The sequence below is a fragment of the Eimeria acervulina genome, genomic scaffold (genome assembly GCF_000499425.1).
Source record: "Eimeria acervulina Houghton genomic scaffold, Eah_scaff432, whole genome shotgun sequence".
Taxonomy (NCBI): Eukaryota; Apicomplexa; class Conoidasida; order Eucoccidiorida; family Eimeriidae; genus Eimeria; species Eimeria acervulina.
The window spans coordinates 15,030-28,395 of record NW_013549812.1 but is presented as its reverse complement, the minus strand read 5'-3'; the positions used below and the strand labels follow the sequence as shown (position 1 = coordinate 28,395).

Here is a 13,366-nt window from a genome sequence, read left to right as displayed (position 1 = left end):
GAGAGCAAGGCGAAGGCTGTAGGCAAACTGCCGCTGCCTTCGAAAGCACTTGGCGCCAAGCGTGCTCCTCTGCTTCCCAAGTCAGTGGGAGCGAAGGCTGTTCCTTCAGTGGAGGCGAAGGGTCCTGGAGATGCAGAGGATCCGGGCGTTACAGAGATCAAGGAGGCGGGTTCTGCGGGGAAGCCTAGCGAGGATGAGAGCAAGGCGAAGGCTGTAGGCAAACTGCCGCTGCCTTCGAAAGCACTTGGCGCCAAGGGTCCTCCGCCTCTTCCTAAATCATTGGGGGCGAAGGCTGTTCCTTCAGTGGAGGGGAAGGGTCCTGGAGATGCAGAGGATCCGGACGTTTCAGAGAGCAAGAAGGAGGAGGGTTCTGCGGAGAAGCCTAGCGAGGATGAGAGCAAGGCGAAGGCTGTGGGCAAACTGTCGCCGCCTTTGAAAGCACTTGGCGCCAAGCGTGCTCCTCTGCTTGCTAAGGCACTGGGGGCGAAGGCTGTTCCTTCAGTGGAGGGGAAGGTCCCTGGCGATGCAGAGGAAGCGGACGTTTCAGAGAGCAAGAAGGAGGAGGGTTCTGCGGAGAAGCCTAGCGAGGATGAGGGCAAGGCGAAGGCTGTAGGCAAACTGGCGCTGCTTTCCAAAGCATTTGACCCTAAGCGTGTTCCTCTGCTTCCTAAGTCAGTGGGAGCGAAGGCTGTTCCTTCAGTGGAGGGGAAGGGTCCTGGAGATGAAGAGGAATTAGCGGTTTACGAGAGGATGGAGGAGGGTTCTGCGGAGAAGCCTAGCGAGGGTGAGAGCAAGGCGAAGTCTGTGGGCAGGCTGCCAATGCCTTTGAATGACCTGTGGGAGGGTAGGTGGGATTGGGGGAAATATATGGTCAGGAGTTTCCAGTGTAACCGCAGGTAAAGTGGTGTAGACATTTATTTTCGGCGTGGCTGTGAATAAAGGGGATGTAATATGTATAGTGGGTACGATGCCAGAGCGGTGTAGTCTAGCATGCTTGTTTTCAACGTGTTCTGTGTGCTCTAACGAATTGCTCAGTCGGTCCTCCGTCGATTCCAAATGAGTCACTGAAAGCGGTTGGTTTGCGGGTACTTCGTCGGCTGTCAGATGATTCTTGTGCGTCGGAGGGAGGGTCTATATCGGATGTGGGTAAATCTGTTCTTCAGCTTGGAGGCTCACTCGACTCTGTAGATCTCATGAAGCTGTCAACGGCCTTGCTGCCAAGAGGCATAAGTGTTAAGAGGGCAGAAAGCTTGATCAGCCTAGATGATGCCGTTCCCAAAGAGGAGGCCTCCAAAGCTGAGCCTCTGAAGGCATCAAATTCAGGGGTTGAAATGAATGTGAAGCCAAAACGAATCCCCAGTGTTAAGGCTAGAGAGCCTTCGCTCTCAAAAGGTGCTGGCCTCCCGAAGCCCCCCACTCCCAAACTCATGTCCCAAGAGACATCCATATCTACGGCTAAAGCGAATGTGAAGCCAAGTGCTGAGCCGGTGGCAGCAGCCGCCAAACAGAAGATAGCTAGAGATTGGTCTTTTGCCCCCACTACAGTTGATACTGAACTGCTGATCTTCGAAACGCAGGACTACATCTCGACGGGGAACACGTTTTATAACCTTGGTCCAAAGGCTGTAGTTGAGTCCCTTCCAAGAGTCGATGCATTACCCCAGTCTCAGCAAATTTCAGTTCCAGAAATGGGTACTGTTTCTGGAGCGCTCGTTGGCTTCGACGAGATCAAGGGTTTGTACGACTCTCCCACCGACCTTATACCTTGGGACTGCAGCCTCAAGACCTCGGCCAGCGGTAGCTGCATGCAGATATGCAAGCTTCCACCTGTACAGTATGCCACAGCGCTCAGCGTGTGGAGCGAGCTTCTGCTGCACCAGAAGAGCCAATTCATATCTGTATTAGGAGGCTGTCATCACGGTACGGTTATTCAAGCGACTGTGCTTAGTCAAGATGTTCTTTTAAAAGTGGTTCTGCAGAGACTGTCGATTGGTTACCATTTGACTGGCTGCCTGCTGTGCGTAACTCTGTCTGTCGGGTCGTACAGGCACTGATCGAGCTGTGCCCTCCCTGCTCGCTGGCTTCGGTCTTTTGAGCGGATTCGCCGTGAAGGAGCAAATGCTCTTCATCAACAGCGTGAATCGCATATACGACGTAAGGTTGCTCAGTGCCAGCACAGCGTATGACTCGAATTAATGACCCTTCTGGGAAACTTCCACAGGACTGCTCGCGTACATCTCTCTTTTATTCACAGGTTTTGGCTCAGTGGAGCACCATTGTGTCACCTGACAAGGGAGAGTGGAGCTTGTGCCAGTGGAGGTGGATAATTGGCTTTAACGGCACTGGCCAGGCAAGATGCATCTCTCTCACAGGCTCCGTGATAAGCGAGCCCCCTCCTGCTGATGAAGGTCTTTTAAAGATTGTACTTCTCACAGTACAGAGTAAGTACGACGGTCCTTTGAAGCCCACGGTCCTTTGAAGCCCCGTCTTAGCTTGTTGCCTTTCCTCGGGCCAAATCACTGCCGGCACCCTAGAGAAGTGCTGCTTTAAACTCTTGTAAGCATTTGTTGCAGGCGCTTTGTCTGGCGACTCCACTCCACAAGTACTAGGCCTCCCAGGATTGTCGTCCAATAAAGTCCAAGACTCTCTGCTACACGGCTGCCTCGTACATTTTAAAGAAAGTGAAAGGTCTTCGGAGGGGCTCTTAGCTATAAAAGAAGTGCTACGGACGACGCTCGGCTGCAACATCATGGAGGTATGCGATTACTCTGCTTATATATTTGCATTTGCTCAGCGCCAGCTTCGGTGGTGTGGTGGTTTAGATGTATGGTGCTTTCATGTTGCCTCTGCAGGCTACAAGTATCATCCGTATTTGTTTGGCTTATTGGGTCCTGTGTCGGGGCGCCAATTTACGGTCTGAAGACCTCGACTTCACGGAACAGCTTCTTGGTGCACAGGCAGGGCAAATTCGCATGATATATAAGCAGTGTTCAGGGCAAGACGAGGATTTAGCTCGACAACTCAGAAATGCTTTGTATGAGGGTCTTTTTTACTTCGTGATACAACTCGCCAATAAGGAAGTGCAGGTCAGCGCGAAACGCTCGACTAAGAGGGCTTCAATTGTTTCTGTGCCTGAGTATTTGCGTTTCAATAGCAAACATGCCTCTCCTTTTGTGTTCCTTTTTGGTTGGTCTTGCAGCGTTCCTTCCATCCGCTCATGCCCGTGAAGCCATTTTCTCCTCAGAGTAGAGCTCTAGAGATCATTATTGAAGGTATGCAACTTTCCATCACTTTCCCAAGTTTTGGCCCCCCGCTAGTGTCACTCCTTGGTATAGTATATTAGTTCGAGATATCTCCTGTTGTGATACCTGCAGAGGCACCGTTTTCAAATTCGTCAGATGGACCCCTCTCCTTCGCGGGATTCGCAAGCCAGGCCTTGCAGGTAATTTGTAAGGACCCTAAGTGTACCCGTAGGTGAAGCGCAATTCTACGTTTTCCGGCCTACTAGGATAGCCTACCAGAGTGTTTTTGGGTGGTCTTTCATCTCCAGGCGCTGCATTTAGGTGTTGGATTCCGAGGCATTCACAACCTTCAACGTGTCCTGGATGCCGATGAGGTAAAGTTGCCTGTATATCTTGACTCCATACGACAGAAACCGCACGTTCAGCTGCTGTTGCAGCTTCTCTTTTCAAGACACGGCGGCCTTTTCCCATTTCTTGCTGGTGGACCAAGGAACATGGAAGGTGCGTAAATTGTCTCTGTGGGCTAGCCGTTATGGATCATTCGTAAAGTTGCTCAGTAACCATGACGGCAATCTTTCCACATGCGCTCATTGCAGACTTGGCTGCCTGGATGGAGTTTGCAAGCTCAAAGCCATGCACACAGGAAGTATTGAACGCCTCCCCCGACGGTTCGCTGCTCATTGATTGGCTAGGCCAGTGGTCTCGAACAGATTTGGCAGAGTTGACAAGGGCTTCGTCAACAATCAAGGGACCTACATTTCGTTTAATTGGGAGCCTGCTTCGTTCCGTAAGGAACCACGGGGGAGTTGCTGTGGCGCCTCTTTTAAACGTTATTTCCTGTCCAGTTCAGACGTATTGAGTTCCCCAAAAGATGCTGGCAGAGGAGAGAAGGGTCACAAACTTGTGCTTGTGGTGAGTACTTTGATTCAGGCCTCCGCCACAAGAATGTGCGGGCGCATTACCAACTGTAGTTCTGCAGCTCGAGTGCTCCAAGCCGTTCAGGATTCTCTAGCGATCAACCTGGTGGAGAGACCAGTTCTTGTCGTGCGCTCTTCGGACTATCGTACGTAGACGTTTCACGAATATCCGTAGATGAGCACTGTACGAGAGTGCTTCCTTAGCCTTAAAGTGGTTTAAAGTGGTTTATCGTTGTACGTAAGGGGCAGCTCATTCACGCCAGCTTGCGCAACTGTCGTCTCAGTGGCTCCCCATGAATATATATGAAATTTCTCTAATGCATCTCGGTTTAATTCAGGAGACTCGCACTGTAGGAAGTCCTGAGCATGCATTATGTTTTTACAGGGTTAACGAGTTGGATGTATGAAGAGCTGAGGAAGGTTGAGGATTGGCAAAGGTAAGCAAGACACATTGAGCGCAGCGCATGAAGATGCACTTGTATCCTCTTTTCCCATTGCCAAAGAGTACGGTACAATTCGGCTTTGCCTTATGCTTTTATTCAACTCAGCTTTGGCTTTCCTGTGGTGGCACGTTTGGAGGACCTGCCGAAGTACTGCCCTCGGCTGTTTGGGGAGGCGGCAAGTGGAGAAAAGAACGACATCATCGGCACACTGGCGCAGTACATCGACTTGAAAGACTTCGCCATGGGAAAAACAGTCCTATTCTTTAGGAGTGCAGCATACAACTTGCTTTATGCCTTTGAATTGGCCGCTAAGTCCATAGAAGAGGAGCGCAGAGCAAAACTGCGAATTCTTGAACGCCAACGGGAGGATTTGCAGGCCTGGAAAGCCAAAGTACAGGGCTCAACGGGAAAGGAGGGAGCGCGGCTTCACGAAGTGCTGAAGTCGCCAACATCAGTCAGATTGGCTAGCGGTGATTCTCCAGTTGATCAACGCCATCAGAGCAGGAGCTCTGAAGGCGTGCACTTGAACACCAACAGATCCGGGAGTAGCAGATCTGTTGTAGAAAGTCGCAAGCGCTCAGACTCCTCCAGTGCAGTTACTTCTGCTGAAGATGTAAAGAGCTTTGACGCATCTGCTCGAAAGTGGCAGTCGTGCCCTGTCTCCTTTGAACCCGAAAGTGATCGAAGGGATAAATCCCTTAGGCCTAGTGTGTCACTAGGCGCCCTCCCTTCCTCATCTGAATTTGTGCAGTCTAAAGGGGGGAAAAGCCCTGCAGATCTCTTGCTTATACGCCAGAATCCTGCGCTAAACAACAAGATGGCTTCTTTTGCAAAGGCGAAAGGGGTCGGAAGTACACTCTCTGTGGGGAAAGGAGAAGCACCTCCTGAAACAATTGCAAGCGTCAAAAAGAGTGACCCTGCTGTGTCGGTAGAGCAGCTGCCGCTGTCTGCTGCGGGCAAAAGCAAGCCAGAGACACAACAAAACCTGCTTGAGCAGCCAAAGAAGCCTCCGACTCTAGGTGCCCAAATGCCTCCAAACACCGAAGGCCCGCCAGAGAGTTCTAAGGGAGGAGAGAGCCAGCAACAACTTGAGAACGAAGGGAAGGTTAGCGACAACAAGAACTTTCAAGAACTCGATCACAAGGACGGGGTGGCGCAGAAGGGCTCTGTGCCGCACTTACAGCCCGCCGACGAGTTGCCTCCTGTGGAAGAAAAGCCTTTGGTAACTCTGGGGTCTCGCAGTGGATCCAAAGGAGGCAAAGTCGACAAGGAAACAAGCGAGGCGAATTCAAAAGCTTTAGACAACCCGTTAGGAACAGCAGAGACAACTGGTGAGCAAATAAATAAGAGTAAGACGGGGAGAGGCTTTCGAGAGTAAGGGGGGTGCAGGCGAAGAGTACAAGAAGCCAGAAAGCATGAATGACGACACACAGGGAAACTCAGATGAGAGGAGTGCGGATCTACTGAACAGGACTCAGTCTGTAACTGGAGAGCTTCCAGACAAGCAGAGCAATCGTGCGCAAGTGAATTATTCTGAATGTGGCCCAGGTCACGTTGTGGAAACGAGGGACGCGAGCAAGCGAACTGCCGATAAGGAGGCTGAGGAGCACATCGCGTCGCTAGCTGTTCTCCCTGAGACAAGTACCCAGGAGCAGACGATTCGCGCTCTCTCTCCTTCGCCAGCAAAAGCGGTGGTTACTGATGAACACTCCAGCCAGGAAAGAAAAAGTAAAACAAGTTAGGCCCACCAGATGGCGGCTTGCTTGACGTCAGAACTTAACCATCTTACATCTGGAATTTGATGTCCTGATATATTAGACTGCCTTGCGCCCGTGTGTCTGTGTATATCTCAGCGCCATCACCAGGTGGAATCAGAGCTATGTGGCGCACAAATAAGAAGGACATTGCTTGGCGAGGGCTAGTGGTCATTCCAAAAGAGCACACCGACGAATAAGGTTAATCACAAGTCATGTGTTCCGTTTTCGCTGATCTGCTGGAGCAGGTGGCATCCAAATTTGCTGGTTGAGCTTTTCTAGGAACCAGATAACAATGAGGAGCCTCTGCTGCTCTTAGCTTGGCACCGTGACACGTTATGGCTGGAGCAGTTTCACGTGACAGAAAACCCTTGGACAGTGGTCTGTTGTCTTCACCCCGTGGGGTATGCAGCTCTCTCTCTAATAATTTTTAGACACCGTGATACTTGTATCGAGCTTCATTTGCGCGGAATCTCACCCGATTTGTACCACCCGTGGGCGAAAGTTCAGTGAATCACGTAACTTCTGGGGCATTACTGAGTCGCCGCTGCAGCTCAGCAGCAATGTCACGGTCTAGAGGCGTTTCGAGCCTTCACAAGTACCATTCTTTCTGGTTTCGGCTACAGTCCTATTCATAACTGCTGTGACAATCGCGATACACGCGGCGCTGAGGTGAGGGTTTTGTCGCAGCAAGCAACAATGTGTGTAGCATGCACGGTGCTGTTATGAAATATAGATGAAAGCCTTAACCCACGCATGCGCTTCATGCTTACTTCTATAGTTGGTATCTGCACCCTTGAACGGACCGTTTGAATGAGGTGGAACTGGCATTCCGGATCACCTTGTTGAAATTTCAGCTACACGAAATATCAACAAATTTTTTCTAATATCTCGGGATGGTTTTATCTTCATGGATGTTCAAATTTGCATGTTAAGAGCTCCGAATCCCTGATTTCTGGCAAGCAACCGTGCACAAGCATGGACATTAATAGTCAGCGCCTATCCCCGGCTTGGCACGCACGTATACTAAACTTCATATGTACGGAAAGAAACGTCACAGCAGAACCGTGCGGTTCAGAATCCAAATGCTAGAGTACCATCACCCGCTTTAGCTGCAACCGAGCGGGCTTGAACAGCTTTTCTACCAGGCAAACGTCTGTAGTGGAATTAGAAATAGTTCAAACATGAAGGCGTTCCTGCGCGTGGTCCATTGTTGACTAGGGTGTATAATGTACCGATGCAGCAGTGTAGTTGCTGCACCGGCTGAAGACCGTCGAGCTTCTACCTAAAACAGCGCCGCAATGCTGCTGCTTCTTTTCCTATTGCTGCTCCTGCTGAAGAGTTACAAGCAAGTACTTGCTGCTCTTCAAGTGTTTTTTAGGCGCTGGTGTTGCAACAGCAGGCCCCGCTGCTGCTTTTATTACAGTGGGCCCTGTCCACTGGTGCAACTTTTCGTGTGTTCCATCTTGGTGCAACGCAACAGAGGATACTGTGGGCTTTGGGGTTTCTCAGCGAAAAATCCCTCTAGCTTGTACATCCGGTTGGTTCAGCTTCAGAGCATGATGAGATACGTCTGGATGCTGCTCCGGCATAAATAACACCGAGATGTAACAGCTGCATGCAGCTACGTGTGCTACTCGTGCATGCACGTAATGAAATCATTTTTGCCTCTGTTTCCTCACGTTGATAGATTTCTGTTGCAGAAGCGCTGCAACTGCTGAACAATACCACAGTGTGTTACAGCGCATCACAGCTGCCAGCTCTTCGCACCAGCCCCAGGCTTGTGTGGACGCCTCAAGACAGGATATGGAAGGGTCAGCAGCGTTTTCAGGAACACCGGTCTATAAAAGTTCGACGTTATCCCAGCTCGCCACTGCAAGGGCCAAGCGATATTGACGTGTTCTACGAGCTGCGGCAGTTGTTTATTTATTTACATTAAGCAGTTTGGCCCCGTACAGATTTCTAGTTTTAAGACTATCAGGCTTTGTGTTTGCTGGCCTGGAGTCAACATTTTGAGCGCCTCGGTCTCGCCAGGGAGGCACTGAACAACAGCTAAATAACGCGGAAAGCTGCTCGCTCGCTGAAGCAAATAGAGCAAAACATTGAGATAAATATGTGTGTAAGCGTTTATTTTTCTTGGCTTTTAAATTAAATGAATGAGACATTCAAAGTCCGGCTTCTTTGTTACTTTGGTGATGGTATGCAACATTTGGCGGTCCACGTGCCACCGACCTTGTTGTCAAGCATGCGGCACCCGTGGTGCTGTATCTGCGCTTACGTTGCAGAGATAAAATAAGGGGAAATCAAGGAAAAAGGTTTCCGTTTATTTTGGAAACAAGAAATACAACTCCCTGTGTGTGCAAGACCGATCTTAAGCAGAGTTCCGAGGCACTGCGTCTCGCCATCCATCCGTCTTTCATTCGTTGCAGCAGAGTTGTACCTGTACGGCTGCCTTTTGTTTCTGATTCGACGTTATTTTGGCATCTTCCCGCTTTTCTGAATTCAGGAAACGAACTTAATTCACATGCTGCAAAATATAGCCGTTTATGAAAGAAACGACGGCTGCAGGATTCGAACCTGCGCGGGCAGAGCCCAGTGGATTTCGAGTCCACCTCCTTAACCACTCGGACAAACCGCCATGATGGCCGGCTCTTGTTGACTGCTCCAGTTGCGCAGCTGCAGCTTGCTGCCTCTAGAACAAGACAAACTGCAACAAATATTGAATTCGAGAGCTCCATTAACTCCCCGATGGCTGAACAAATCACACAACAGGCGAATGCAGTGACGCGCAGCCACCAGCCAGCTGCCCTCCAACGCGCAGATGCCTCAGACAAGACAAACAGCGGCTCTACAGCCTACGCTATATCCGCTAAGACTCGGGGCTCAGCAGCAGCAGCAGCAGCAGCAAGAGCAGCAGGACCAGCAACGGGAACTGGTGTTGCAGTGTCTCCAGCACCGAAGCAGCAGCAGCTGCTGCAGCACCAGTTGGTGCAGCAGCAGCTGCTGCTGCAGCACCAGCAGGTGCAGGTGCAGCAGCAGCTGCAGCAACAGCAAATGCAGCAGCAGCGGTTGCTCCCAGCCTCCCTCCCTCATACAGGGAAGTCTGCAGCTGTGCAGCTAACAATGCCGCCCTCTATCTTCTCTCATGCGCCTCAACAGGGTGTACCGGCGCATGTGCTACTGCCAACTGCTGCGCAAATGCAGCAGCAGCAGCAGCGGCAGCAGGGCAGGCCGCCACCTGTCGGTCCTCCTCTTGTTGCATCCAGTAGTGCTGCTGCTGCACAAGCGCTGATGTCTAAAACGAATCTCGGCATCTCGATGGCTTACAACAGCCGCACGGCTGCAGGCGGGGCTCAGAGATGGCAGCAGCAACAACGAGGGACCCCCCTGCAAGCCTATCTGGGCTTACAGCAAGCTATTCCTAGCGCTCTCCTTGCAGCTGCTGCGGCACCTGCTGCACCACCAGCAGGACCAGTAGCAGCGCCAGCAGCAGCGACGGCGCCAGCAGCAGCAGCAGCAGCAGCAACGGCGCCAGCAGCAACAGCAGCAGCAGCACCAAGGCCTGCAAAGTTGATTTCTCCCTCCAGACCCCTCGCCTTTCCTCTGCGGCAGCCAACCGCCCCGTCCCTGCTGAGTTCTTCATCAGGGCCTCCAGCAGCAGCACCAGCTGCTGCTGCTGCAGGTGCAAGAATCCAGATGGAGCAGCAGCAACGCTATCAGCAGCAGCAGCAGCACCGTCACCAACAGCACCAGCAGCAGCTCCAACAGAAGCAGCGCCAGCAGCAGCCCCCGCTGCAGCAGCAGCCCCCGCTGCAGCAACAACAGCAGCAGCCCAGACTGCAGCAGCAACACCAGCAACAGCAGCAGCAGCAGCGCCTGCCACAGCAGCCGCAGCATCCTTTGTTTCACAGAGGGCAGCAGGCGGAACCACGCCCGTTAGTATGCCAGAGGAGCGACAGCAGCTTGGCTTCCCTCAGCAGCTGCAGAGACACTCAATTCGTGGCCCCTCCCCTGTTTGCTGCTGCTGCTGCTCATGGAAGAGCAGCAGCAGCAGCAATTAGCAGCCAAGAGTTGCTGCCTTCGGAAGCAGAAATAGAGACAGCCCCTGCCTCTTGCTGCGGCATGACTCTGCAGCCTATGAGCATTTCACAGCTTTTCTATGGTGAGCTAAACCCTAAACGCTAAACCCTAAACCGTAAGCCCCTGAAGGGGAAGGGGGGGTATCGCTTAGACTCAACCTTTAGGGTTTAGGGTTTATTGCATTTGCTTTGTAGTGTCTGCTCTGCTTTATTTCTTTCTTCGTTGAATGATTGGTTATATATGTCTTCTCTAATTCGCTCTCTGCATGCGTCTTCCATGTTGCTTATTTATATACAATATCCTTTTGTTGCTTATGTTGTTTTGTGTGCTTCATTGTGTGTTTGTCTGTATGTTTGTTGTGTGTATATATCTGTTTTTAAAGTGTTTGTTTAGTCATGCGTATAGTAGTGGATTATATATATATATATATATATATATATTAAATATGTTTCTTATGTCGTAATTGGATGGAAACCCTTGCCATTAACCTGAAATAACCTCGTAAATGCACATATCCCCACGTGTTTAGGGTTTAGGGTTTAAACTTTAGGGTTTGTGTGTGCATATTGCTGCAGCGCCTCCGTCTCCGTCTTCTACGTCTCTGGCTTCGGGTTGTGCGAGTAATGCAATATCTCTCTTGCATGAAGCAGAGACACAAGCAGCAGCGCTTGTGCTTGCAGCAAGAGAAGCAGCAGTGGGGCTTCGCCAGAGAGCAGCAGCAGAAGCTGCAGAAGAAGGCAAACAACTGCAGCAGGAGATGAAGAATAAACTTGAAGCAATCGAACAGCAGGTGAGCAGCAGCAACACCAGACAAAGTAAAGAAATCAAATTATGTGCGCTTATGCAAGAAGAGTTATTCTATTATTTTATCTATATCTTCTTCGTATTAAATATACAGATATACAACCATATTTATTTATTTAAATATAACATTCAGCGGCTGCCATAACTGAAACCTCTAACGTGACAACCTCTAACGTGACACAGACGAAAGGCGTGGGTGGTATGCATGCATATAATATACATATATATATATATATGCATAGATATACATATATTTTATGTATATATGCCTATATGTGTATGTTTATTTATTTAGTCTTTGTATTATATATATATATATATATGCCTATATGCATTTGCCTATGTATGTGCGTGTGCGTGTGTGTCTTCACGTATATGAATATGTCTATATATTACATGTATGTATATAATTTACGGGACAGTACATTTATTATTAGATACATCCACTAGTTTCTTAAACTATATAATATATATATATATATATATATACACGAAGAAAGCTGCTGCATGCACGGGTGCTGCTGCTGCATTATTGAAGGTGTTGCTGCTGCTGCTGCGTGCAATGGTGAGGACGGGGAGACGATGGTTTTATTTGTTTTTATATGATTATTCTGTTGTTTCGTTTTGCTGCACAGAACAAAAAAGAAAAAGAAAATACCAAAAAGATACACGCGCAAGTAGAAGCACAGACAACGGCAATCATCGCGAAAGACAAAGCAAACAACCTCCTTAACACCGTCAACATGGTCGTAGGTACGTATATATCAAGCAGAAGCAGCAACAGCAGCAGCTGTTACTGCTGTTCCTCCTAGTGCTGCTGCTGCTGTTACTGCTTCTGCTGTTACTGCTGCTGCTATTGCTGATGCAGCTGCTACTGGTGTTGCTGCAGCTGCTGCTTCTGCTGTTGCTGCCCCTGGTGTACTTCGTTGCTGCTGAGTAGCTGGAGCAGCAGCTGCAGCAGCAGCAGCAACAGCAGCAGGATTATTACTTTATGAGTTATTGCGTGTTGTTGTTAATGCATTTCTGTTTGCATCTGCGTTGTTCATGAGCTTGCACCACATCTATACACCGCACTAACTGTAAAATATATATAATATATAGTATATATATGGATATATAAGGGTTTTGAGTTCAATGTACGTTGGAGTGTCTGTACGTACACCTCAGATCTGGTGCTGGCGGTTGACGTGGAGTGCCCTGTAGAGGCAATAAAATTGTTTTGTAGTCCTCGTTTGCTGCTTCATTTCTCCGATAAGGCATTAGTGCAGCAGGAGCACCACCACCCTAAAGGAGAGTTGCTGCTGCAACCGAAGAAATTCTCAACCTTTGATAATGGTAAAACGCATGCAGAGGAGTCTTTGGGGCTTGAAGACCTCCCTTCTCGTCGTATATCTTGTTATGATTCTTTCTGGCGTAAACATCAAAGTAAAGTATATAGTGCTGAGAGGCCAGCGCTGCTGGTGCCTCTACCCTCATTAAAAAATAATATTCTCGATCAAGATATCAATTTACGTCTGCCTAGTAGATGGGAAACACAAAAAGAAGACAGTTTTGAAGGCTTCAAACTACCAGCCTTCGCCGCCTCTTCCCCCAGCAGCATCACATCTAACGAAGATATTGAACCCACACCAACTCCTCCCCATGACCCACAAACGCAGCAACAGCAACAGCAACAACAGACGCAGCAGCAGCAACAGCAGCAGCAGCAGCTGGAACAGCAACAGCAGCAGCACTAACAACAGCTGCAGCAACAGCAGCAGCTGGAACAACAACAGCAGCAGCACTAACAACAGCTGCAGCAGCAGCAGCAGCAGTAACAGCAGCAGCAGCAGCAGCAGCAGCACTTCTGTCGAAGCAAGGAAACAGCCCGATTCTGCGGTCCCCAAGGGGAAAAAGCAAAACTTTTTATTTGGAGAAGAACCGCCAGCGGATGGAGTGACACTCAAAAATCAAAAATCGAAGATCAAATATGTATATATATGTATATGTGCATATAAATATACATATATATATATATATGCACTCTATATGCATATATATATATATATACACGCGTAGACGCACTCTACATATATATATATATATACTCTATATAGATTAACACCGCACTGCGTATTCCTTCTTCC

At 49.4% G+C, this 13,366-nt stretch overlaps 2 protein-coding genes across 2 annotated transcripts; both read left to right on the top strand.

The window, feature by feature from the left end:
• EAH_00038310 (Proteophosphoglycan ppg4, related, related) lies at positions 1 to 6,869 on the top strand (the record flags this gene model as incomplete). Its single annotated transcript, XM_013395474.1, has 16 exons — positions 1 to 844; positions 1,105 to 1,920; positions 2,048 to 2,154; positions 2,267 to 2,441; positions 2,574 to 2,755; positions 2,853 to 3,086; positions 3,200 to 3,272; positions 3,375 to 3,442; positions 3,551 to 3,743; positions 3,839 to 4,029; positions 4,173 to 4,305; positions 4,545 to 4,596; positions 4,708 to 5,933; positions 6,151 to 6,330; positions 6,456 to 6,526; positions 6,639 to 6,869. Coding segments are annotated over 16 exons (4,776 nt in total), but the record flags the coding sequence as incomplete, so codon positions are not given.
• A 2,235-nt stretch (positions 6,870 to 9,104) lies between these two features.
• EAH_00038300 (hypothetical protein, conserved) lies at positions 9,105 to 12,976 on the top strand (the record flags this gene model as incomplete). Its single annotated transcript, XM_013395473.1, has 4 exons — positions 9,105 to 10,518; positions 11,012 to 11,226; positions 11,876 to 11,993; positions 12,408 to 12,976. 4 exons carry the CDS (start codon positions 9,105 to 9,107, stop codon positions 12,974 to 12,976), a joined length of 2,316 nt encoding a protein of 771 aa, XP_013250927.1.
• Positions 12,977 to 13,366: the final 390 nt, after the last annotated feature.